This window comes from Protomyctophum bolini (assembly GCF_963924005.1).
Source record: "Protomyctophum bolini genome assembly, chromosome: 13".
NCBI classification, from domain to species: domain Eukaryota; kingdom Metazoa; phylum Chordata; class Actinopteri; order Myctophiformes; family Myctophidae; genus Protomyctophum; species Protomyctophum bolini.
In genome coordinates this window covers 8265186-8289994 of record NC_137874.1, presented here as the reverse complement: position 1 = coordinate 8289994, position 24809 = coordinate 8265186, and the positions used below count along the sequence as shown (strand labels likewise).

Sequence of the window (24809 nt, the reverse complement as noted above, 5' to 3'; positions counted from 1 at the left end):
TGGCATGGCCACCGGCAAGATTTTTGTCTAAAGCTGGATTGGAATTGGGCACACACACACACACACACACACACACACACACACACACACACACACACTATTGTCTCTGTCACCGGGATAAATCAGATTGCGCCGCATGAGTAACTCTGGGCTTTATCTGCGGTACATTTTTAATAAGACCCTCCAGCTCCATCAGATCGCTGCTGTCGGCAACAGAAAACTCCTATCTCCGCATTTCAACTTTTGATGTTTTTTTTTCGCCCCCCCCCCCCCCCCCCCCTAAACGAATGCCCTATACTTGCAAGAGTGTCGCGCAGAAGTAGTATGAAGCAGCAGATCTGCAAGTAAATGGTGCATTTATATAGCGCCTTTATCCAAGGCGCTTTACATTGAGTGTGCGTTTGATTGATTTTTGAGTGGTGTCAACCACTCCTACAACCAGCAATGTCTGTGTACACCTACAGTATGTATGTATGTGGTCATGAGCACCATATATATATGACTATAGGGTACCAGTAGGGGGTGCCAGGAACAGAGAGAGGGATATAGTGTTGCAATGTTGCCTGCTAATGAGAGAGAGAGAGAGAGAGAGAGAGAGAGGTGGGGGGGAGCTGCACCACTCAGTTCACACGGGTGTGATTTTTTTTTTTTGCGGCTTTCACATTTTATTTAATATTCTTTATAGAGGGACAGACGGTATATAGGCTGACAGGAGAGAGATGGGGGGAGTGACATGCAGTAAAGGCCGTCGGGATCGGGAGTCGAACCCGCGGCCACACTGCCAGGCTCGGACTATATATACCGGCCCCAAGGTGTCTGCAGGCCCGTTGAGCCACGGCCCAGGCCCCGTTCACCCATTCTCACACCCCGACGGGGGCGGAAAACCATGCAAAGGCACCAACAACCTGCAGCACATCAGGAGCAATTGTGGGGTTCAGAGTCTTTGCTCAAGAACACTTGGGGGGAGCTGCCCACAGGGTTCGAACTGGCAACCTTATGCGGTTACACCATCCGGGCCACTCTATATACCCGGCCCACTCTATACCGCCACCGCTTATAGATCGGCTGCTTTCACTATTCATTTTTTTTTGTTTTCAAGTAATAATTTAAAATGTTAAAACGGTTTCGGGGGACATACAAGGTTTCTGCCCCGACAGCATGCGAAATGACAGTTATTCTTTTATCCACTGCGCTGTGATCCCCCCCCCCCCCCCCCTTCCTGCTGTACTAGTTCCCATAGTGTCTTGATCAGATTGAATCCAGGTCCAATTAAACCACTTAGGCCTGACGTTTTCTTCAAAAATCCTGACAGTTTTCTGATAAACCTTATATTTCTGTTCAATATTCCATGTCAAGGACCCCCAAAAATGATGTGTAATATGCCCCCCTCCAAATCTGAAAATATATTGTTCCAGGAACCTCCCAAGAAGCAAAGATTTTAAGTTAAAATGTTCACTCTGTAATAATATAACATTCAAAGATTTCGAGGCACATTGTCACGACTTTTCAAACAAAAAAAAATAGCAGACCTACAAGCTCGTGCCGCGCTATATGAGCTTGTAGATCTGCTATTTTTCAATAGCTAAAGTATATAACGTAATGCTTTAGAACACCAAAAGGGGTTCCTGTCCAGACTGGGTTAACTGACAGTGTCTCTGCTCTTCCCCACAGGCTCGGTTGTAATCAGGATACCATGTTAGGGGACGCACTGATATATTGTCACACTGTGCACACACACACACACACACACACACACACACACACACACACACACACACACACACACGTCACACTCGCACCATCATAGCTCTTTCTTTCATTTGCCACAGTTTTCTCTGTCACACGCACGCACGCACTCACACTCACACACACACACAATGCTGTTGTATTGCTGTACTTGTGACACACATCAACATTTGTATTATTGTTTTTGAGTGGTGCAACCATGACTCCTACAACCAGCAAAGTCCGTGTACACCTATGTGTTGTTCATGTGTCCGTGTGTACGTTAATGAGCACCAGTATGTACCAGTAGGTGGCCAGTAGGGGCGCCAGAAACAGAGAGAGAGAGAGAGAGAGGTGGGGAGGGGAGAGGGGATTTTTTTATGACCTCAATGACACCCAAAAAACCCCTGAACTTTGAACATTCAGTGGATTTTCTGGGGTTTGGAAAGCCTTTTGAGCTGCAATGAAAACAGTGAAAACAGTGACATCTGCTGGCAAATCCCGTTGACATAATATGGGATTTGCAGGCTGTGACAATCTGAGCACTCGTTTGAGCCAGAAAACCCCCAGACCACAGAAAATCTATACCGAATGTTAAAAGTTCAGTTTTTTGTGGGTGCAATTGAGCTCAGAAAACCTAAAACCTAAACCTAAAAAGAAAAAAATACAAAAACTATGCTTGTAGATGGCCTATTGTCTGTGTATAAACGAGGCATAACTCCAGATGTAACCCTTAAATTTAACCTCTACTATACATGTCTAGTCTAGTCCTAACACTGAACCGCAATGGACTATATGCAGCCAACACTTCCGCGTTCAGCTTCCTTGGTCTCAACTGCGCATGTTTCTTTCCTTCCATGGAGCAGGGTTGCCATGTCTGCTTATATTTCCCGCGACTTTTGGCTTCCTTTTTCCCCAGAGATCCTTTTATTTTCTTTATAGGCTAATTATTAGTATAATAAGTCACTAAAACATTAATCATCGCCCGTATACGGTTTTCGCGTCTCGTCCTCTTTTAGACAGTCCTTGGTGAGGACCAGGAAACATGCTCCTCGCTATCTATGTCTACTTCACAGGGGACATCTGGTCCTCGCAATTATAGTCATACACACACACACACACACACACACACACACACACACACACACACACACAGACACACACAGACACACGTGCTCAGAAGTTCCAATTAAACGAACGGCATTTTCTCTGGCTTCTGTGCATGTGACTGTGTCCAGAATAGAATAGAATAGATAGATAGAGTGGAGTGGAGATAGAGAGAGGTGTGCTCAGACTGAGGAGCGTCCCTCTCTCTCTCTCTCTCCAGGAGGAGCCTCGCCACCGCATCTCCCCTTTAATTACACTGCTGGATGGGCTGGCAATCACACACTTATCAGGTGTGTGTGCGTGTGTGTGTGTGTGTGTGTGTGTGTGTGTGTGTGTGTGGGTGTGGGTGTGGGTGTGGGTGTGTGGTCGTGTGTGTGTGTGTGTGTGTGTGTGTGTGTGTGTGTGTGTGTGTGTGTGTGTGTGTGTGTGTGTGTGTGCGCGCGTGTGCGTGTGGTCGTGGGTGTGTGTGTGTGTGTGTGGGTGTGTGCCTTCATATATGTGTAAATAGAAAGATGGGGATGTGATTGTGGGTTGGAAAGATAATAAAGTATTGTTTTTCTATAGTATGGTGCTACTCATGGCTGAAGTATAGGGGGGCACAGCCCCCCCTCGGACAGGGAGGGGGGAAAAATAATAATGTATACAGTATACAGTATAGGCTTTTATTGCGTCAATGTGGCACGTTTTGAGCTTGTATAAATCGGCTATTTCCACGATTTAATAAGTTATTAACTTACGTAAGTTGTTTGTCATACATGTATCTGCCCTATGTACACCTTTTTGTTTAACGAAGTCTAAAAGCCAAATCTAAATCTCATCTTTATTCATATAAGACAGAAACGCAATTAAATTGTTAATTGCAATTATTTGAGAGACACGCAAGACAATGTAAAAATGTTATAATTGTGACAGCCCTAAGGCAGGCCACTTCTCACAGTGCATTTCCAAAATTCACAAAGTGTGTACTATAGGCGGGGGTGGCACCTGGGCTGGGCTGGCCAATCAGATTCCAAAGGTGGCCTCATAGGAGCCACCTCATAGGCCACCTCCTAGACTCTGCCTGCACTTCTCCTCTCTGTCCTTCTCTCTGCTCTTAATGTTCTTGTTTTCTGCTGGGATCATTTATTCATTATGGAAGGCTTGCATTGTTCCATCTGTGGCTAAATGTGGTGCGTCTATTTTATTCATTGTGGAAGGCCTGCATTGTTCCATCTGTGACTAAATGTGGCGGCGGTGGGTGGATATATTGTCCGGAGTCCTCCAGGGGTCTAAACCCCTCTGAAACCCCCCCCATTCTGTTTCCGGGGGACCACCAGTGATCCTTGAGGGGGTTCCACAGGTGGTCCCCACTAGCTCAATGATGGAGAGTTGGTAACCAAATGGACCCCTATTATAGATCTTAACTCTTGAGAGCGTAAAATGAAACCAAATGACCGTTTGGTTTTATTTGACGCTCGCAAGAGTTACATTGTTGTTAAATACTTAATTTAGAATAAGTCTACACGATTAGAGAATGTAGAAGAATTGATATTGTGATCAACGTTGGCCAACAGCATGGAATTGTGTGTCAACACTAACAAAAATATTCCTTAGTTTTGGGTCTGAGAAGCTCAAGATTCAAGTAAATGGGCCTTGATATGAAAAAGGTTGAAAACACCAACTGCTCCTCACTAATTAAATAGCTTTGTGGAAAATAGCCAATCTATACACTCAACAAGCGAGTAGGGATGCTGGGGTTCATGTGGTCAGGCTTTATGTATACTCCTTAAGGGCCTTTCTTACGTGAAGCGATATAACGTGCCTATAGTTCATTTTCAACGAGACCTGCGTTTTGCACGGAGCACTGGGGAGCAGTCGCGACAACGCAAGCGTATATTCACGTGAGCGCGGGCCCGTGAATTCGTTGCGGCGTGCGTGCTCGTTTCGCGCACACGCGAAGAGGACAATTTAAGTTATGTTTGAGCCACCATATTTCTTATACCAACAGCCTTCCACGTAGTAGTTTGTCATGAATATGAGCTATTCAATAATTCATGTATGAGCAAATCTGTACACGTGTATAACAGTGTTAACCCAGTCTGGATGAGAACCCCTTTTGGTGTTTTAAGCATTATGGTTAAACTTTATAGCTATTGAAAGATGGCAGATCTATTACAAGCTCACGAGCTTGTAGATCTGCTATGTTTGAAAAATCGTGAAAATGTGGCACATATCTATAATCTTACACGAATATACTATATGTATTCTTTCACAGCGGACCTTTTAACTCATATCTTTGCTTCAGGGTGGGTCCCTATAGGAACTACATATTTTCAGATGGGGGTCGGCGGCCAATTACATATATTTTTGGGGGTCCTTGACATGAAAATGTTTGAGAACGAGTGACAGAAACATAGGGCATTTCAGGAAAAAAAATCAGGATTTAGAAGACATTTGTAGAATCGTCCTCAGGTCAAAATGGGTTAAAGGGTGAACATGAAAGCATTTTGTGCACGTATACTGTATGAGCGTTTTACTGTGAATAATATGACAACATCTTACTGTATGCGCATGTGAATAAATAATTCAGTATACGGAACAGACATTTCTGTTCATGTGAAGGTTTTAGCAACATATGGCTCTGCTGCGAGGCAACCATAATATAGCAGTGAAAAGGTGTGTCGTGCACAAAAGGTTTTGTTTTGGTAGAAGATTTGAAGCTTAAATTGATTTTGTAGTTTGAAATTGTGTAGACCTCGTCACGTTAAAATCGCTTTGGACTTTTTTCCGCTACACGACCTCATTGCTACAGTTTCTCTGCGAGCGTGTTCTTGTGGAAAGTGCGTGCGTGCATGCGTGCGTGCGTGCGTGCGTGCGTGCGTGCGTGCGTGCGTGCGTGGGCACCGGCGACCATGCTGACCATGTGTTTGCAGGAATAACACATTGCATCTGTTCTGTTCTGTGAACTTGTTCTAAATGAACTTCGCCAATAATGTGAAAACGTTTCCTTTGACGTCACCAATGCGTTTCTCCCATTCCCCAGATACTTTGACGGAGAAAGCTTTGGTTTCCGAAAAGAGACGCTTAAGTTAATTGGATCATCACGTGATGTGTACCGTTATCTTCATACGAAAGCATGGCGTCATGCTCATGCTACTCCACCCATCCTCCAGGGAGGTTGTTTGCTAGATGCGTCTCACCGGAGAGCATTCAGATCTGATCTGTGATGATATAGTATGATACCCCCATCTCTCTCTCCGTTTGGCTTTTTGCCGTCTATACAAATCTCCTTCTTTCGTATATACTCTCATCCTCTCGTTATTATCACGCCCTCTCCTTATTTCGTTATACTCTCGTCCTTTTTTTATTATTATTTTTTTTTTCATCGTCGATCGCTCGATCGCTCTCTCTACTAGTCGTAAAAATAACTCTCAGGCTTTTCGCAGAACGTGGGAATTGTTGGGGAAGCCAAATAGTAGTTGTTTTTTCTTCTGTTTTTTTCTTCTGTGTTTTGTGTGTTGGAGAGAACTTTCACATCTATGCTCACCTATACAGTCTATGACTGACTATGAACTTTTTCTACATCATATTCCCACTCTCTCTCTCTCTCTCTCTCTCTCATCTCTCAATTACATCAAGAGATGTTGATAAGGTTCTCAGAGGAAGCGGCTGAGCCACTCCACCCCTCTTTTATCATGAAGGACCCCATTAACCCATTCTGACCGGGCACCCATTTTGGTGTTGGCATCATGTTATGCTTTAGCTATTGAAAAATAGCAGATCTACAAGCTCATATCGCGCCACCGAGTGGCGCGCTACGAGCTTGTAGGTCTGCTATTTTTGAAAAATCGAAGAGCGACTGACATTTTCAGAATCTGATCTCAGGTCAGAATGGGTTAATCAGACCAGTGTGTGTCCAGTGGAAAACCTCGTATGAATCTGATCTCAGGTCAGAATGGGTTAACAGCCAGCCTAATCAGAGGCAGCTCTACTGGCCGTATACTTGATCTGCTGGAAGGATTTGTAGAAACGGACTCTATCTGACACGCTTCCTGTTATGACGCACGCACGCACGCACGCACGTACGCACGCACGTACCCCCTACCACCACAAACACTCCACACTCACTCAATCAGAGAACAGATTCTGTTGTGCCACCATAGGCCGGTTGAAGGCGTGCCACGATTCCACTCATGGGTATATACTGTATATGAATATGAACACTTATTTACTAGGTACAGTCACACGTGCATATACACCCTGCTGCATGTACACAGCACCTATATATACTGTATGTTCTCACACTGCTAGACTGCATACTGTACACTTGTACAGTGCGTGACTGTCTGTCTGTCTGTCTGTCTGTCTGTCTGCTGGTTGTGGATTACAATAGAACCTTCATAGATAAATGGTGCATTTATACAGCCCCTTTATCCGAGATGTTATTTATATGCCCTATAGAGAGCGCCGAAGTCTGACGTCAATATCGGTAGAGGGCCACGGGTTCATGTCCAATAGGGGGATTGTAGAATCCAAATCACCCAAGGCCGTTTGACTCGTTATGGACTTGAAGAATCACCTGACTGAGAGAAAACGCTAATGTTACTGCCGCGGAATGCAGCAGTATAACTACTACTGCATCACCTGCCAGTGAGGAGCCCCCACCGGGAGGACGTACTGTCGTATCCTTACTGCCTCACCTGCCAGTGAGGAGCCCCCACCGGGAAGGACGTACTGTCGTATCCTTACTGCCTCACCTGCCAGTGAGGAGCCCCCACCGGGAAGGACGTACTGTCGTATCCTTACTGCCTCACCTGCCAGTGAGGAGCCCCCACCGGGAGGAGGTACTGTCGTATCCTTACTGCATCACCTGCCAGTGAGGAGCCCCCACCGGGAGGACGTACTGTCGTATCCTTACTGCCTCACCTGCCAGTGAGGAGCCCCCACCGGGAGGAGGTACTGTCGTATCCTTACTGCCTCACCTGCCAGTGAGGAGCCCCCACCGGGAGGACGTACTGTCGTATCCTTACTGCCTCACCTGCCAGTGAGGAGCCCCCACCGGGAGGACGTACTGTCGTATACTTACTGCCTCACCTGCCAGTGAGGAGCCCCCACCGGGAGGACGTAGTAGAGCCTTCGTCCTATACTCGTCCCAGGCCAACACTCTCCGCAGACAGGATCCTCCCCCCTGCCTGTAGGAGTATGACCAACATCACCCTCCCCCCCCCCCCCCCCCCCGCATAAGATGTGATTCTTTTGTAATTTTCTTTTTTTTTCTCCTTTTTAAGTGGTGCAACCACTTCTACATCCAGCTTTGTCCACCTGTGTACCTGTGTACCTGTGTGTGTACCTGTGTCTTTGAGCACAAGTATGTTACTCATTTATACCAGTAGGGGGCGCCAGAAACAGAGAGAGGGGTAGTGCTGTGTCTCTAATGAGAGAGAGAGAGAGAGAGAGAGAGAGAGAGATAGAGAGAGAGAGAGAGAGAGAGAGGGGAGTTGCACCACTTGGTTCACACAGGTGTGATTTTTTTTCATCCCACGATTTTGCAACCCATTTTTTCCACGCAGTGTCAATTATTTAAAGTAAATCCTGGGTGCTACACACACACCTCTTGGGGCAGCGGACTGACCTCATGCTTCCTTCTATGCATGAGGAGTCCGACTTCCAGGTGGTCCTCATGACATGCAGCTAAATGGAGAGTTGGGGGAACCAAATGGACCATTATAGATCTTGGGAGTGTAAAATGAAACCAAATGGACCCTCCTATAATAGTACCAACATCAATATACATGCAGCATGGATACTGGACAGAAAGATTATTCAGTGACAACAAAATATTCTTTAGTTTTTGGGTCCGAATCTCTTCAAATCCGTGGCTCAAATTCCCAAATAAATAATGATATGAAAATGGTTGAAAACAACTGCTTTAGAATATGATAAATGGCCCATTGTGAGGACAACAGAAGGAGAGACAGAGATGATGATCAAGATGATCAAAATGATGATGATGGAGGAGAGAGGAGAAGAAAAACTAGTTTTAGCCTGCTGTGTGTCACCCTGCCCCTCCCCCTTCCTGCTTCTCCTTCACTACTTAGGTATTAACATGGAGGGATAAGGAAGGGCTCAGTAAGACAGATGTGCTCTTCTAATGACTCACGTGCGTGGGCACGCACACACGCACGCACGCATGCACACTTTTTCTCACAAGAGTCACAACCTCTAATTATAGGACACACATGAGTTATATAGGACGGTAGCAGGTGTCGGTTGAATGAGGAGCATTAACAGTTAACACAGATTCACATCACATTGTCACACACGCGCATCTCATATCCATTGATAGTCACTCATTTGGTAATGAAAAATCAATCACTTTAAAGTTGAGATACCCTTTTGTTTATCTTTGCCCCCCCCCCCCCCAATGGGTTTTTAGATGTGAAGTGAAGTGATTGAGGACTGATTGTGAATGTGTGTCCGCTGTCAGTAACAAATCTGGCTCTCTGCTGCCCCGCTCTGGCTAAGTAGAAATGTTACACCTTCCTCTGTCCTTGTGACATTGTCAGTATTGTAGTTTTAGTTGTTAACCAGACCCGCCCAGAGCCATAGAGTATAAGACAGAGTCACGACATTGAGGGGGCAGAAAACAGCCTGGTCACGTGGCTCATGTACTCGCGCGAGCCCATTGACTCACCAATGCATTCTGTAAACTTCCAGGTTGTCCCCTTTTTGAAGGTACTGTGTATAGTAGAGACTGGTATAAATGATAATCCTTGTTTTCTGAGAATCCATGCGGAACCATATGGTTGTTGTTGTTGCGCACAATGATATATTCCTAATTTATCCATTTGCAACTCTGAGAACATTAAATGAACACTCTGGATTTCACAGCGAGTGCAGTAACTCGAGGACTAATGTCCAATGAGCTCCCCCTGACACAGCTCTCTCTCTCTCTCTCTCCAGATGTGTGGGCTCAGCTCCAGATGCCGAACAAGAACATGGAGGTGATACAGGGTCAGATGGTGGTGCTGAAAGCCTGGTACTCACCCGCACCTGGCACCGATAAAAACGCCAATACCCTCCTCTGGACCTTCGTGGGAAACGACACTCAGCTGGTGAGAAACGGGAACAGGGAGCTGTGTGTGGCGTGCGTGCGTGCCTTACATGCGTGTCTGCGTGCGTGCGTGCGTGCGTGTGTGCGATGAATAAAGATAAGGGACCTGGTGGCTACTCGGTACTCACACACACCTTGTATTGTACACTGCATACTGTGCAGCATGGGGTGGTCAACTTCATCAGGCTCCGCGCGATCTGTGCACATGGAGCATGCATTACTTTTCCAGAAAACAGATTATGTCACAGGGCAGCCCGGGCCCTTAATTAATAGCGACATTGCATGGACACATCTACTCAGCTGGAAATTAATTCATTACATTTCATTAATTAGCATCACAGCACGGAAGTGGTTATGTCTCATAATAATGTTTGTATGACCTCAATGCATTTGTAAATGACGCACAAGGGACTACTAAATGGTTTTTAACCCATTCTGGACCGCGGGAACGGCAGATCTACAAGCTCGTGAGCTTGTAGGATCTGCTATTTTTTGAAAAAACTTGAAAATGTGGCCCAAATCTTTGAACATATATTCTTTCACAGCGAACATTTTTAAGTCAAGGGGGGGGGGGAGGGGGGTCCTTGACATGAAATAGTTTGAGAACGACTGACATAGAAACAGAAAACTGTCTCTTTTAAAAAAAAAATCGGCCTCAGGTCTGAATGGATTAAACATGCCTGTTTCATCTGGTTGTGGTCACTGGGTGTCTATACTCTGCTGTGCTGGCAATCCTCTTCATCATTGAGAGGAAGGTGCCAATTATGCCAATGTCTGTAGCAGTGGTTTTCACCCCCCCCGGAACCCCCTTTAAAGACCACTGGTGGTCCCCGGACCACTGGTTGAAAACCACTGCTGTGGAGCACTGGTTAGACACATTTTTTTAGCTTGAGACCCAAAAGAGAAAATGTCATGTCTCCCCGTAACCCAAACTAGTGAAAATAGCAGATCTACAAGCTCACAACAACGCACCGTGATGCGTCAGCAATTCTCACCACTTCCAATTCATGGAATAATAATAATTTAAAGCAAAATGTATGAAACAAGAAATAAAGGGATATTTACCCTTGAGTCATCATGACCCATAACAATGTGTCCACGACCCACACATACAGTACAGTAGGTCCCAGCCCACTGTTTGGGAAACAGTGCTGTAGTGTACAGTAGAGAGCATTTAACCTGTACACCTGGTCTGTTCTTGGAGCTTTGACCATCCGGCCAACTCTTGCTAGGATATATCGTTTTTATGATATGCTGTAAATCAAACATTACACAAACAAGTCAACGTAACATGCGTTCATGGACAACGCTCCATAGTACGGCTTCAGTGCCATCTCGCTTGCATCAGTGTGTCACCGGGAATAAACAGAAGCTTATTATTATTATTATTATTATTATATTATTATTATTATTATTATTATTATTATTATTATATTATTATTTACTTCAGTGCCACCTTGCTTGCATCAATTTATACCGAAAGGTTGCCCCGGGCGGGCAGGGAAAATCTGGGTCGGGAAGTTATTTGTTCATCACTCAGTGCCCTTGAGCAAGGCACTGAACCCCCACCTGCTCCAGTGGAGCTGCTTAGTGGTGCCAACAGTATAAGACTGTGGTTGTATACCGGTCAGCTCCCAGGTTCTATAATGTGCGTGTCACTCTGTCTGCTGTGTTTATATGTGAAAATGTGCACTTGTCCTCAGCTACTATACCCTCACGGCAGTATAAATGGTGCTTCATTCTCATCCTCTCTCTGGTCTAGATAATCTCGTACACGAAGGAGTCCAGCAGCGTGGACAGCCCTCTGTTCGAGGGGCGCGTGGGCTTCACGGCGGCGGCGGAGATGCCCTCCACCAACCTGTCGCTGTACGTCAACAACACCAAGGAGGCGGACTCGGGACGCTACCTCTGTCAGGTCATCGTTCCCCAGGGGAAGAGCCTCATGTCTGAGCTCACCCTCAACGTAAAGGGTAGGTGACGCCTCCATAACACCCTGTAGATCAGCGGTCAGCAAACCTTTTTGGCCGTGCACTCCGTTACCTCCTGGCCTTTATTACCGAGAAATTTAGATTTTTTTAATAGGATTATGGCAAATAATCACAGAATGTCACTGGCTGCACTGACGGACATGCAGCTGCATGCTGTATACTCCTGCAGCTGCTTAAAGGGCCTTGCAAACGAGGAGCGAGGAACGCACACGTTGTTGCCTGGATCAACGACATGTCTCCTCCAGGTCTGCTCAAGAGGGGCACAACAACGCAAGCGTAAAAAAAAAAAAGCTAAACCGAATCCAGGTCTGGTGAGTCACGGGGGGCGTGTGCACGGAACGAGCACGCGCGCAAAACAAATTCACGGGAACCGCACTCACGTAAATACGCTTGCGTCGACGCACCGCGACTTCTCCGCGCAAAAGCGCAGGTCTCGTTGAAAATGAACTATAGGTGCGTTTTATCGCTCCCCGTTTGCGTAGTGTAGTAAACAACAACTAGTGGTTTACTGGATTTTGCCGTTTGTGTTAAATAACACCATATAACCGCCATTCACACCTTTTCATGTCACGCACCCCCCCTTAGAGGGTGTTCGCGCACCACAGCTTGGGTAAACCCTGCTGTAGATGCACGCCAGCTGATTTTTTTCAACGGCTCATGAAAGTAATTAAGTAATTAAGCCTTTCTGTAGCGGGAGGCAGCTTAATGTTGTACGAGTACAGTACACCACCCAATCGAACCCCGACCAGCCCAATCACAGGGCAGACACCTATAACCACAAGGCCAATGAGCTATAGCCACTCTTGAAAAGGTGGCCGTTGGCCCCGGGCCGGCCTAGCAGTCCGGGTATACCTATAGGCTGGGTAATCCCATAGACATGTAAAGGTAGACGGCTCTGGAGCTCTATGTGCTCAAGGGAGGGCCAAAACAAAACCCTATATTCCTTGTGAAGCACCGCGGAAGCATGAGTCACTGAGTCACCGAGCGCATGTTCGGGTCCCGGAAAAGATGCGCTGTGATTGGCCAGTATAGACGTCACTTGAGTGGCAGCGTGACGTAGCGTGCCTTCCACTCTTTTCCGGCGTATATACTTCCTCCCCCAGTGTAAATTGCTCCGCCCCTCCTTCAACACACATGGCTCCGACGAACTGCAGCGGCCAATGAGGCATCTATTTTATTTATTTTTAATATCTATGGGTAATCCAGCTTGGCAGCGTCTCGGGTTCGAATCCCGATCCCGACGACCTTTGCTGCGTGTCTTCTCCCCCCCCCCCACATCTCTCTCCCCCCGTTTCCTGTCAACCTATACTGTACATCTATCAATGAAGGCAAAAAGCCCCAAAAAAGAAAAGGTGGCCTTTAAACTTTAGTTTTTGTTTCGTTTTTAGTTTCGTTTTTTTTCTCCTTTGCATTAAAAACCTTAAATTTATGCTTGAACCTTTTTTTTTTTTCCTCTAGCGAAAGATGAAAAGGAAAACTGAATTAAACATCTTCATTCTAATCCTCTCCTCTCTCTCTCTCTCTCTCTCAGTGCCGCCCGCCGTCCCCAAATGCTCCGTGTCAGGGAAGCCAGTGCTGAAGGGGAACGTGACACTAAGCTGTAAATCCACTTCAGGAAAGCCCATTCCCATCTACAAATGGAGGAAAACCAGCCCGACGTCGGAGGTGTTCTTCTCCCCAATGCTCAGTGAGTATAGGACCCAGCCAGGCACAGTGCCATGGAATGGTTCATTATCGTAGCTCAGTCAGGGGTGGGCAACTTTGATGATGGAGAGGGCCACTATAGTTCCACACTCACTCCAGAGGGCCACTATAGTTCCACACTCACTCCAGAGGGCCACTATAGTTACACACTCACTCCAGAGGGCCACTATAGTTCCGCACTCACTCCAGAGGGCCACTATAGTTCCGCACTCACTCCAGAGGGCCACTTTAGTTCCATACTCACTCCAGAGGGCCACTATAGTTCCACACTCACTCGAGAGGGCCACCATAGTTCCACACTCACTCCAGAGGGCCACTATATTTCCACACTCACTCCAGAGGGCCACTATATTTCCACACTCACTCCAGAGGGCCACTATATTTCCACACTCACTCCAGAGGGCCACTATAGTTCCACACTCACTCGAGAGGGCCACCATAGTTCCACACTCACTCCAGAGGGCCACTATATTTCCACACTCACTCCAGAGGGCCACTATATTTCAACACTCACTCCAGAGGGCCACTATATTTCCACACTCACTCCAGAGGGCCACCATAGTTCCACACTCACTCCAGAGGGCCACATTGCATATTACTGTCTTAGCTAAAATAGCCGATCCACAAGCTCTTTTGAGCTTGAAGATTAGTATAGGGAAAAGGGGGCAGGTAATTTGTCACCTAAATACACCAGCATTCTTTTCTTTAATTTTAACATTACTCTTTATTGTTAAATCTTAAAAAAGGTACAATATAACATGTTATAGATCAGTGATTCACCAAATTAATCATTTTCAAACTTGGATGAGCACTTGAAATGTAGGAGTTGAGGCATTACATTTAGTTTGACTCGGTTCCACAGATAAATATTGTGAAAATAAAGCTCACAACGTCCAAAATTGACCCACAGGTTGAGAACCACTAGATAATAAAATGACAACACACTTTTACAGTAGTAGAGCTTTCTCTTTAATAGCGTGAAAGTATTTTCTATTATGGAATCGATTTAGTGAACCTGTAGCCCACTGATCTAAATCAAAGCTTTTGAGTGTATATATCTACCCTCAGAATTCTAACACATATATCCAGTCATCAGTGTCTCATCAGCTAATCACACAATTTTCTAGATTTTTGATTTCCAATGTGATTGTAAATGCATTTGTAATTCCATTTCACAGGTGTAGTCATTATTCAATGCTTAAGACGTATAATCAGATATACATAATACTTTTATCATCATATAGACTAATGCCGTTAACGTTCTCCTATCTGTCAGGATGTATCATTTTTGGGAAGGAGATAATGCAAGTTTTCTGCCTAAAGTGTAGCCTCGGACTGCAGTCGTTTTGGTTTTATCCTAGTGTTTCTACAGTACACACACACACACACACACACACACACACACACACACACACACACACACACACACACACACACACACACACACACACACACACACACACAAACAAACACACAAACACAGAAACACAGTACAACTTTAGAAATGTAATGCTCAATGGCGCCCTCGTGTGTCTCTTTTTATTACTGTAGGTGGTACTTTGAGAACAAGCAAGTGACTTAACAAATGATCATAGTCCATGATGATAGTCCTTAACTGTGTGTGTGTGTGTGTGTGTGTGTGTGTGTGTGTGTGTGTGTGTGTGTGTGTGTGTGTGTGTGTGTGTGTGTGTGTGTGTGTGTGTGCGTTGTTAGATGAGAAGATAGGCACGCTGAAGCTGAGCAACCTGAGCAGCAACATGTCTGGGAAGTACGTGTGCACAGCCAGCAACACGGCTGGCGCCGAGAGCTGCTACATCAACCTGGAGATCGTTACATGTATGTGACCAAGACACTGAACATGACATAATATGTACTGACCATGACACAGCTGTCCTCCTGACCATGACACAGCTGTCCTACTGACCATGACACAGCTGTCCTCCTGACCATGACACAGCTGTCCTACTGACCATGACACAGCTGTCCTACTGACCATGACACAGCTGTCCTGGCCATAACACAGCTGTGCTCCTGACCATGACACAGCTGTCATCCTGACCATGACACAGCTGTCATCCTGACCATGACACAGCTGTCCTGACCATGACACAGCTGTCCTACTGACCATGACACAGCTGTACTGACCATGACACAGCTGTCCTGACCATGACACAGCTGTACTGACCATGACACAGCTGTACTGACCATGACACAGCTGTCCTGACCATGACACAGCTGTCCTGACCATGACACAGCTGTCCTGCTGACCATGACACAGCTGTCCTCCTGACCATGACACAGCTGTCCTCCTGACCATGACACAGCTGTCCTGACCATGACACAGCTGTCCTCCTGACCATGACACAGCTGTCCTGACCATGACACAGCTGTCCTCCTGACCATGACACAGCTGTCCTGACCATGACACAGCTGTCATCCTGACCATGACACAGCTGTCCTGACCATGACACAGCTGTACTGACCATGACACAGCTGTACTGACCATGACACAGCTGTACTGACCATGACACAGCTGTCCTCCTGACCATGACACAGCTGTCCTCCTGACCATGACACAGCTATACTGACCATGACACAGCTGTCCTACTGACCATGGCACAGCTGTCCTGAACATGACACAGCTGTCCTGACCATGACACAGCTGTACTGACCATGACACAGCTGTCCTGACCATGACACAGCTGTACTGACCATGACATAGCTGTCCTCCTGACCATGACACAGCTGTCCTGACCATGACACAGCTGTCCTGACCATGACACAGCTGTCCTGACCATGACACAGCTGTACTGACCATGACACAGCTGTACTGACCATGACACAGCTGTACTGACCATGACACAGCTGTCCTCCTGACCATGGCACAGCTGTCCTGAATATGACACATATTTCGTAGTCATGTCAGTCTCAAGACACTCCTCATGGCCAAGTGCAAAAGAACATTGTGTGTCTTGTCTATTAGTGGCATGCTTTTTAGTTTTAGCATGCCATAGCAAATTCTTCTTTTTTTTAAATGTTGATTTTTTTAAGATAAATAATAATAATGTTTTGACATTTTTAGCCTATAATAACATATCCAAATCAGAGGTTCCTAGTTAATTTAACCCATTCGGGTTAACCCCTTTTGGTTACTTTAGCTGTTGAAAAAATATCAGATCTACGTAGTGCAGCACAGAGTGCTTGTAGATCTGCTATTTTTGATAAACAGTGAAAATGTGGCGCAGATCTTTGAATAATATAATGCTTCTGGGGGGAGGTCCCTGGAACAACATATTTTGAGATTGGGGTCCACGGCCAATTACATATAATTCTGGGGGTCCTTGACATGAAATAGTTTGAGAACCCCTGACCATAGAAACATGGGTTTTTCAAGAAAGCTGTCTCGATTTAGAAGACATTTGTAGAATCGACCTCAGGTCTAAATGGCTTCATTTAACACAATGAACCCATCCATGAACAGGCCATTATGTGACTGTGCTGCTGTGTGATTGGTCCTCATGGCAGCCACTAACGCCGCTATGTGATTGGTCCTCATGGCAGCCACTAACGCGGGGGTGATCGCTGGAGCCACGGTGGGCTCGGTGGTGGGCTTCATCGTCCTGCTGCTCTTCCTCATCTTTCTGGTGAAGAGGAGGAGAGACATCGAGGACGACATGGCCAACGAAATCAAGTGAGTTTGGTGCGTGTGTGTGTGTGTGTGTGTGTGTGTGTGTGCGCGTGCGTGTGTGTGTGTGTGTGTGTGTGTGTGTGTGTGTGTGTGTGTGTGCGTGTGTGCGTGTGTGCGTGGGTGCATGCGTGCGTGCGTTTCCACGAGTAAAGATTTAAAGTAAAGAGTAGAGAATTGATATGCTGTAATACAATAATGTCACTTGCCCAAAAGTGCTAATCTGTAATTCAATTAAATTAAATTATAAACTGGGGCGTCTGGCTGTGGTGGTCAGCTGGGAATGACCAAATTGGGAGGGAGAAACTGTAAAAGCAAACCCAAACAAACAAACAAACAAATAACTAACACCCTTCTATCTTCTGCTGCACCTCTCAGGGAGGACGCTCAAGCGCCCAAGCGCGTATCGTGGGCCAAGAGCGGCATGGGCGGCTCGGACATCGTCTCCAAGAACGGCACGCTGTCCTCCATCACCTCCAACCCGCACGGGAGAGAGCCGTCGCACCTCCACCACCACCACCACCACCACCTGCAGCAGTACCCGCAGCGCCCGCCATCCGACACCGCCTCTATCGTCACCGCCACGGGCAGCACGGCCGGAGGCGGCTACCGACCCTCCTCCCGCCAGCAGGGCGGCGGGGCCTCCACCCCCACCCACTACGGTTACAACAGCAACAGCGCCACCTTACCCCGCGGCGGCGGCGGGCAGCAGCCACCACCACCCGCCTCCTCCGAAACCAGCGCCAACGGCGGCGGCAGCCCCACGCCCAGAACAGAGCGCTTCACCCCGCTGCCCCAGGCCCAGGCGGTGCCACAGACCTACAGCCATGAGCCACATTACCACCACCACCAGTCCCAGGTCGCTGCCGCCGCCGGCGGGCCCCCGCCGCCGCTGCCCACTGCCGTGATCACGGCCGCCAACATCTCCCGCATGGGCGGCGTGCCCATCATGGTGCCCGCGCAGAACCAGGCGGGATCTCTAGTCTAAAAAAAACGAATGCCAAAAACAAAACCAGCTGGTCGCAAAAACACTTGGAGAATGACCGTGTGTCTTTTTTAACGCTACTGGAAAAGGGACGGAGTGCTTTTTGCTAGAGATTAAATTTAAAAACAAAAATGGAATGGAATTTTAGTTATTGACACTCGCTCTGGGCGCCATGAAGCTTGACACAGTCGAAACATGCAGGTAAAGACCTTCAGACACTGAACCTGGTTTGACCTGCTGAAGCCAAGTCTTTTAAGTATAATTATTCTTTTATATTCAACATGCACTGTACACAAAGTATGTATACTTTCACTTTCATACGTTTGTGTTGTATCTTAATTTTCTATTATACCAATGTATTTCTATTGCTGTTGTTTTTCTAGCTTTTCTGTTTTTTATTAGACATATTTTCTCTCCCTTTGTCAACTTCAACTCTCCCGTGTCAACAGATGCATATAGGAGAGGACCATATGACACAGAAAAAGATGTACACGCAAAACACTTTTATTAGGGCATTGTTTCAATCAATTTAATGTAATTTGACTGAAATGTTGCCATATAACCACTTTCATCTATTTTGGACATAATTATTGTCATAAATGTTTAAAAAAATAATGTCAAAAACATCGAAAAAAAGACTTTCAAAGATGTTCAGAAAAATCAACAAGCTGATCTACAAGCTCACAGCGCGCCGTGCGGTGCGACGTGTTGTGCGCTTGTATGTCGGCAATGTGTTTTGTAAGTGAAGAGAAGACTGCTCGGGACTACTCTCTAGGAAACGGAGACAAACTTGTCATTATACAGGATACAGTATGCCTCCTAATTAATAAAAAAAAAACGGGTTTATGGATATTTCCAAAGAGACCCGTTTTGCTTCATATAGTTAATTCCTCTGAATTATGTCTAATGACCAAATGGAGAAGACCAAATTAGTGATAAGCACATACACAGTACTGAATGTTTTATATTCATACTACTGTATGATAGAACTTTTAAATGATACATTCGGATAAATATGTATTCATGTATATACAGTATATATGCTCACAGCTAGCCTTTATTAAAAGTAAGATGTCGTTCTTTTTTTCTCTCTTTTTTTTTTTTACATTTTGTTTTTACATTATAATAGATGCAAAAAATATATATTGTATTCCAGTTTGAGCATTTTCCTCTAGTTTTCAGTTCATAAGATAACTTTTTGATTTGGTGCTTAAAGACATAAATATTTGGTAATGGAGCCCCTGCAGCATCCATCGCTCAGTCGTAAAGATTGAAGGTTACCGACTGCTTTGATGTAAATAAGATATTTATTGCCTGAACACAAAACTGCTTATTGTGTAATATAATAAGCATAATTATAATAAGCACATTGTGCCTGATCATGACCAGGCACAATGTGTCTTAACCCATTTTGGGGGGGAACCCCTTTTGGTGTTCTGTTCTACTTTAGCTATTGAAAAATAGCAGATCTACAAGCTCGTAGCGCGCCACCGAGTGGCGCGCTACGAGCTTGTAGGTCTGCTATTTTTGAAAAGTCGTGAAAATGTGGCACAAATCTTTGAATATAATATTTCAGAGCGAACATTTTTAACTTGAAATATTGGCTTCTGGGGGGGGGGTCCCCGGAAAACAACATATTTTGAGATGGGGGTCCGTGGCCCGCAATAGAGATAATTCTGGGGGTGCTTGACATGAAAAAGGTTGAGCACCTCTGACATAAAAACGTTAGGATTTAGAAGCCTTTTTTTTTGTATCGACCTCAGTCCAAAATGGGTTAAGATACAGTACATTGCCATACAGATCATTGTGTTTGCCTGCTATATACACTGGATACCCCACCAGATAATTATTCACTATGTTCTTTTGGAAGGCATAGGGAGTAAAAACCTTTAGTTCATTATCGTGGACATTCCATTTACCTGTAGTGATCTGGACCAGGGCTGTTTTCAAAATCGTGCGACTTTGGACTAGTACTAAAATGTTATGTTGTTTTCTTTGGATGTGATGAGTGTGCTTGACTGGTAAATCAAATGTACAGATGTCTAGAGCTTAATTTATCCTCTGTCGTAAGACCGTGTCGCTTGGCCAACACAGAGCATATAAATTAGGATGAAGATTTCTGAACCTGTCCCCTCCTCTGACACATCCAATACTTGTGTTGTTTATCATTCCATAATGAAAACTGCCAGATGAAAAAGCTTGGGGATTGGGACTATATATAACTTATTTTCTTTTTCTACATGAAGGCGGATTCTGCCAATGCATTTCAATGAGAATGGAGCTTTTTTGCTGCCATTTGTGGATTTCTGCAAAAACAACAAAAAACAAGAAATCATCACATAGTGATATTTGTCAGGTGCTGTCTCCGCTGTGTTCTTGTGTTCCCCCCCACATATTAGTATTATTATTATTTTAGTAACGTGTATGTTTGTGTGTCACAAACTCGCGGCCGTCGTTTGCGTTCGTTTGCGACGTTCTGTTCGTGCTTTCGTCTGTGGCTTCGCTGCTCTCCGTCCGCCCCTTGCAGTTTAGCTCATGTAACATCAGCAGCTGTTGTGTTAGAGAGAGGCAGCCATGACTTTTCACGCCGTTGTTTGCTGAGCCAATCAGGACGAGTCCCATAGGCTAGAGAGGCATGCCGTTGCTTAGAGACGAGGCAACCAATCAGGACTAGGTCCCGACTGTATAGGAGCCAAAGTCGTCATTGCATCTGACTAATTCATTTCACCTGACTAAAACACTCCATTCCTATTGAAATGCAATGGCACAATCTGCCCTCATAGGTAGAATAAAAGTGCGGTGTGACTATGGATGGAGCTCGTTAATAATAATGTTTATTGATAACGAGAACCTTATCGATCAGGCTTATCGAGCCGGGTTCTTATCGAGCCCACTATCGAGCATTTTCTATTCTTTTGTGGAAAGACGGGAGACAATATACATTCTGAACAGAACCAGTATATTTTACTAGAGGGTCTTCAAATACAGTACTTTTCAAACAAGAGGGAAGGCAATTTACCTTTTTACCGATAAGATAATATTAAAGAAACTGTTAACTATATGTGTACAGTCACGTTAAAAGCGTAATTTGGTTTCCCCGGGCAGCGCTGGTATAGGCAGGTATCAATACACTTTTAGACCGACATGTTTGTGACCGCATGGATGATTACATTTATATGTATTGATCTCCTCTTGTCTTGATTGTTTAAACATGACGTCATGGGCACGCTATGCTCGATAACAGGCTTGATAAGCCCAGCGCTTATTGATAAGCGGGTACTCAATAAGCTTTTTATCTGATTTCTTCGGGTATCGGTTATCGTCGAGCTCCATCCCTAGGTGTGGCCGTGCCCCAATGAACAAATACACATTTGGAGTCTTTAGATGTGAAGTGTCTGAAAATGCAAGAGGTAGTAAAAATAATTCATAAGGAAAGTCCTCCATACAACAGATCAGACGATCGATCTAAAAGTTACTTAGTAGTAAAGTAACAAAAGCCTCTTCGACATGTGAACTCTGTACAGATACATGCAAATCTCCTGCTGTGTTGTCCCTTACACTGGAACATTTATATATTCCTTCTTGTTGTTTTGTGTTTAGGTTTTACTGAAACCTTCCAGAGGATATCATAGATTTTCAACTCTTGTCTGTCGTTATAATCACCGTTATAATATGGCCCAGTCTGGAATTGGTATATTGAGTGACCGAGTGAAATGACCTTGAGTGTTCATTTAACTCTGAGAGTTACGGGTCCATTTTTGGTTACATTTTACACTCTCAGAGTTACAAACGGATAAATAGTCTCTCCCAGAATTACAAATGGTTGTAATAACAAAAGGGTTCTGGTGTGTAGTGTGATGGAGCATTACATGTAATTCGAAAGCTGTGATGTTTTTCCTCCAGGGTTGTGTTGGTTTGTGCCTGCCCCTCTACATGTCTACTGGCAAAATGGACACAGCTTCAAAATAAGTAAGATCTGTTCAACAGTTGGCTATTGGCTTAAACAGTCTAACCTATCATAATGACCTATGTCTGTCACATTACTCACTGCTGTATCACCCAGTCAGGTCCTTTTCACAGTGTAAATTATGAAAAAGTTAAATGCATTTAAGACAAGTCTTTATTTTTTTAAACCAATGTGTGGTGAAATGGCTACATGAGCAAATTTTATATATACCATGTAAGTTAAGATATTGAGAGTTGATATTCTGTTGCTGAACTTGGATTGTGTTACTGCACAGATGGCCAAATGTATTGCTTATTTATGTGAGCCTAAACCTTAGGAAATAATGTGCAGTGTTCACTCGTACAGTATCTTGCATATTAAGTTATGTTAATAGAAAAGGCTTTGTATCAATATTTTCAAATAAAAGACTAATAGTTATTTGTGTTGTTTTTCTCCAAGCACTATTATAGACATTGTATTGCTAGATGCTTCATGAAGTGTGATTAACTGTATTGATAGGAAACACATTGCATATTACTGAGGCAAAAGTAAACACATCAGCACTTTTGCCACCACACTGTTCAATGCTCCATCAATCCATTCTCTGGGAATCTGTTTGCAATCATCCCGAGACTATCATTTCATTTTCTTATAACCAGATGTTAATTGTAGTTAAACCCTGTGTGGAATGCAATTTGTGTTTGGTAGATTATCTCTCTGTTATAATAATGCTTCTTGACAATAACTTAATACGGTTGGAAACCCTGTTTATTTATTTGTCATGACGTCTATGGCCATCTTTTGTGTCCATTATCAATCCATCCGTTCACCTCTTTGGTCCCACACAACATACGTTGAAAATGACTAGTGACTGATGACCCAATGCCTTTCCTCTATTCCAGTGCCACTAGTCGGGCGGTTAAGCTCATATATGGAATATTGTGCATTTTATGATTAAAGCATAAAACTTTCTACAGTGTTTCTATATACCATGAAGTTTGTTTTCAGACGTGGAACTACTTCTGAATTGACCTGTGGCACTTGTCAGAGGCTGTACACATTTGGAGCTGTCAAACCATGTTGTAAATCGCCATAGGGCCCGTGTTAAACCCAGAAATGTTGTTTCCTATAGTCCTTTATACCAGCTCAGTGGCCTTGTGGTTAGAGTGTCCGCCTGAGACTGGGAGGTTGGGGACGGGGTTCTATCCCTGGCTGGGTCATACCAAAGACTCTAAAAATGGGTTACAAAATCGTGGGATAAAACATAAAATAAATAAATTATGTAATCATTAGGCCTAAACCAGGAAACAGTAATATTTTAACTTGTAACAAATTCAGAAAGGTGCTCTTAGAGATCAAGTATAAACCATAAAAAAGTAATTTATCTGGATCCATGTTCATGTATCGATTGTCCACCTTCTCACATGGATCCCGTGCTCACAACCCATGTACCCCTTAAGACATCACTAAAGAGCTTTGCCATGAATTATCCACACTGGACCTTGTCACAAAAGTATACAACATTAAAAGAGGCTCTGCACACTCAAATCGGTTCACAATAACTAATTTATTAATTCAAAAATAACACAGCTTCAAAATAAGTAAGATCTGTTCAACAGTTGGCTTTTCGCTTAAACAGTCTAACCTATCACAATGAAGAAAGAAAGAAAACGTAAATGCAATCAGGCGTACATACCCAAGCATCTCAGATAATATTAGTATAGCATATAACAGGTTTCACACAATATCGAGCAACTCTTATCAGGGATATTGTGAATGGACAGACATACATATGGCCTATTGTGAGACTCTTCTCACACAGAAGATTTTGATGTAATTCTGTGGCTGAGGTGGAATGTCAGGGAGAACTCCAACATTCCACAAATCGGTGTATACTGTCTGAGCTGCTCCCAGGTACGGCGTAGGTAGACCGGGGTTCAGCCTCCCACCAGCAATCCTGTGGTAATAGTAGTCCGTCTGTGGAGAGGATAGATGAATACTATATAACTTTTTTTCTTGCCCCCAGGAATTGCATCTTTTGTCCCCAAACGTCTTACTTTGTATTTTCAGCATTAGCATTACCCCCTTCAGCAGCCTACAATGTGAAATCATCATTGTTTATTTAACTCTGAAAAGTGTACTGTTGCATAGTTTCCAGCAACGTCTTTTCTCCCCTCACTGTAGGCTATATGTCCCCCCCCCCTTTTTATTTGGTTTCATTCGGACACTGGACTTTTACTGTATATGAATTCATAAATAACAGACTAAATGAAACCCTGGGCTGCAGGCTCAATATGATAATGAAACGAAAACTGTTAAAGTATTCAATCAAACAAACCCAAACAATCAATGTTGTTACACATTTGCTTTTGATTGATTGATTTAAATATGTATTAACAGTTTGCAGAACTACAGTACATTTCAAGCAGAAACTCGATACAAAGACTGTTAACTGTGAGTGGACGACCCAATAAAGCATTACACTTGTTTACAAGAGGGTCCACCATGTTCAAATCATCAAAACATTTAGACATACAAATAGACACTTCTATATAGCCAAAGAACAGAACAGGAAT

The 24809-nt window shown here is 44.6% G+C and overlaps 1 protein-coding gene across 2 annotated transcripts in view; it reads left to right on the top strand.

Moving 5' to 3' along the window:
• The window catches only part of LOC308326754 (endothelial cell-selective adhesion molecule-like), a 76376-nt gene extending 53705 nt beyond the window's left edge, over positions 1-22671 (top strand). The window contains exons 2-8 of one of the 2 annotated variants that reach the window (XR_013965121.1): positions 9775-9926; positions 11688-11895; positions 13445-13600; positions 15331-15453; positions 17179-17308; positions 17681-19725; positions 19797-22671. Coding sequence is in view for 1 of the 2 variants with exons in the window: in XM_080779773.1 (XP_080635899.1) it covers positions 9775-9926; positions 11688-11895; positions 13445-13600; positions 15331-15453; positions 17179-17308; positions 17681-18290 (1379 nt within the window). In the remaining variant the exon portion in view is untranslated. Of the gene's footprint in view, positions 1-9774; positions 9927-11687; positions 11896-13444; positions 13601-15330; positions 15454-17178; positions 17309-17680; positions 19766-19796 lie in introns of those variants that run through there. The other variant, XM_080779773.1, reaches the window with a different exon arrangement.
• The last annotated feature ends 2138 nt before the right edge of the window (positions 22672-24809 follow it).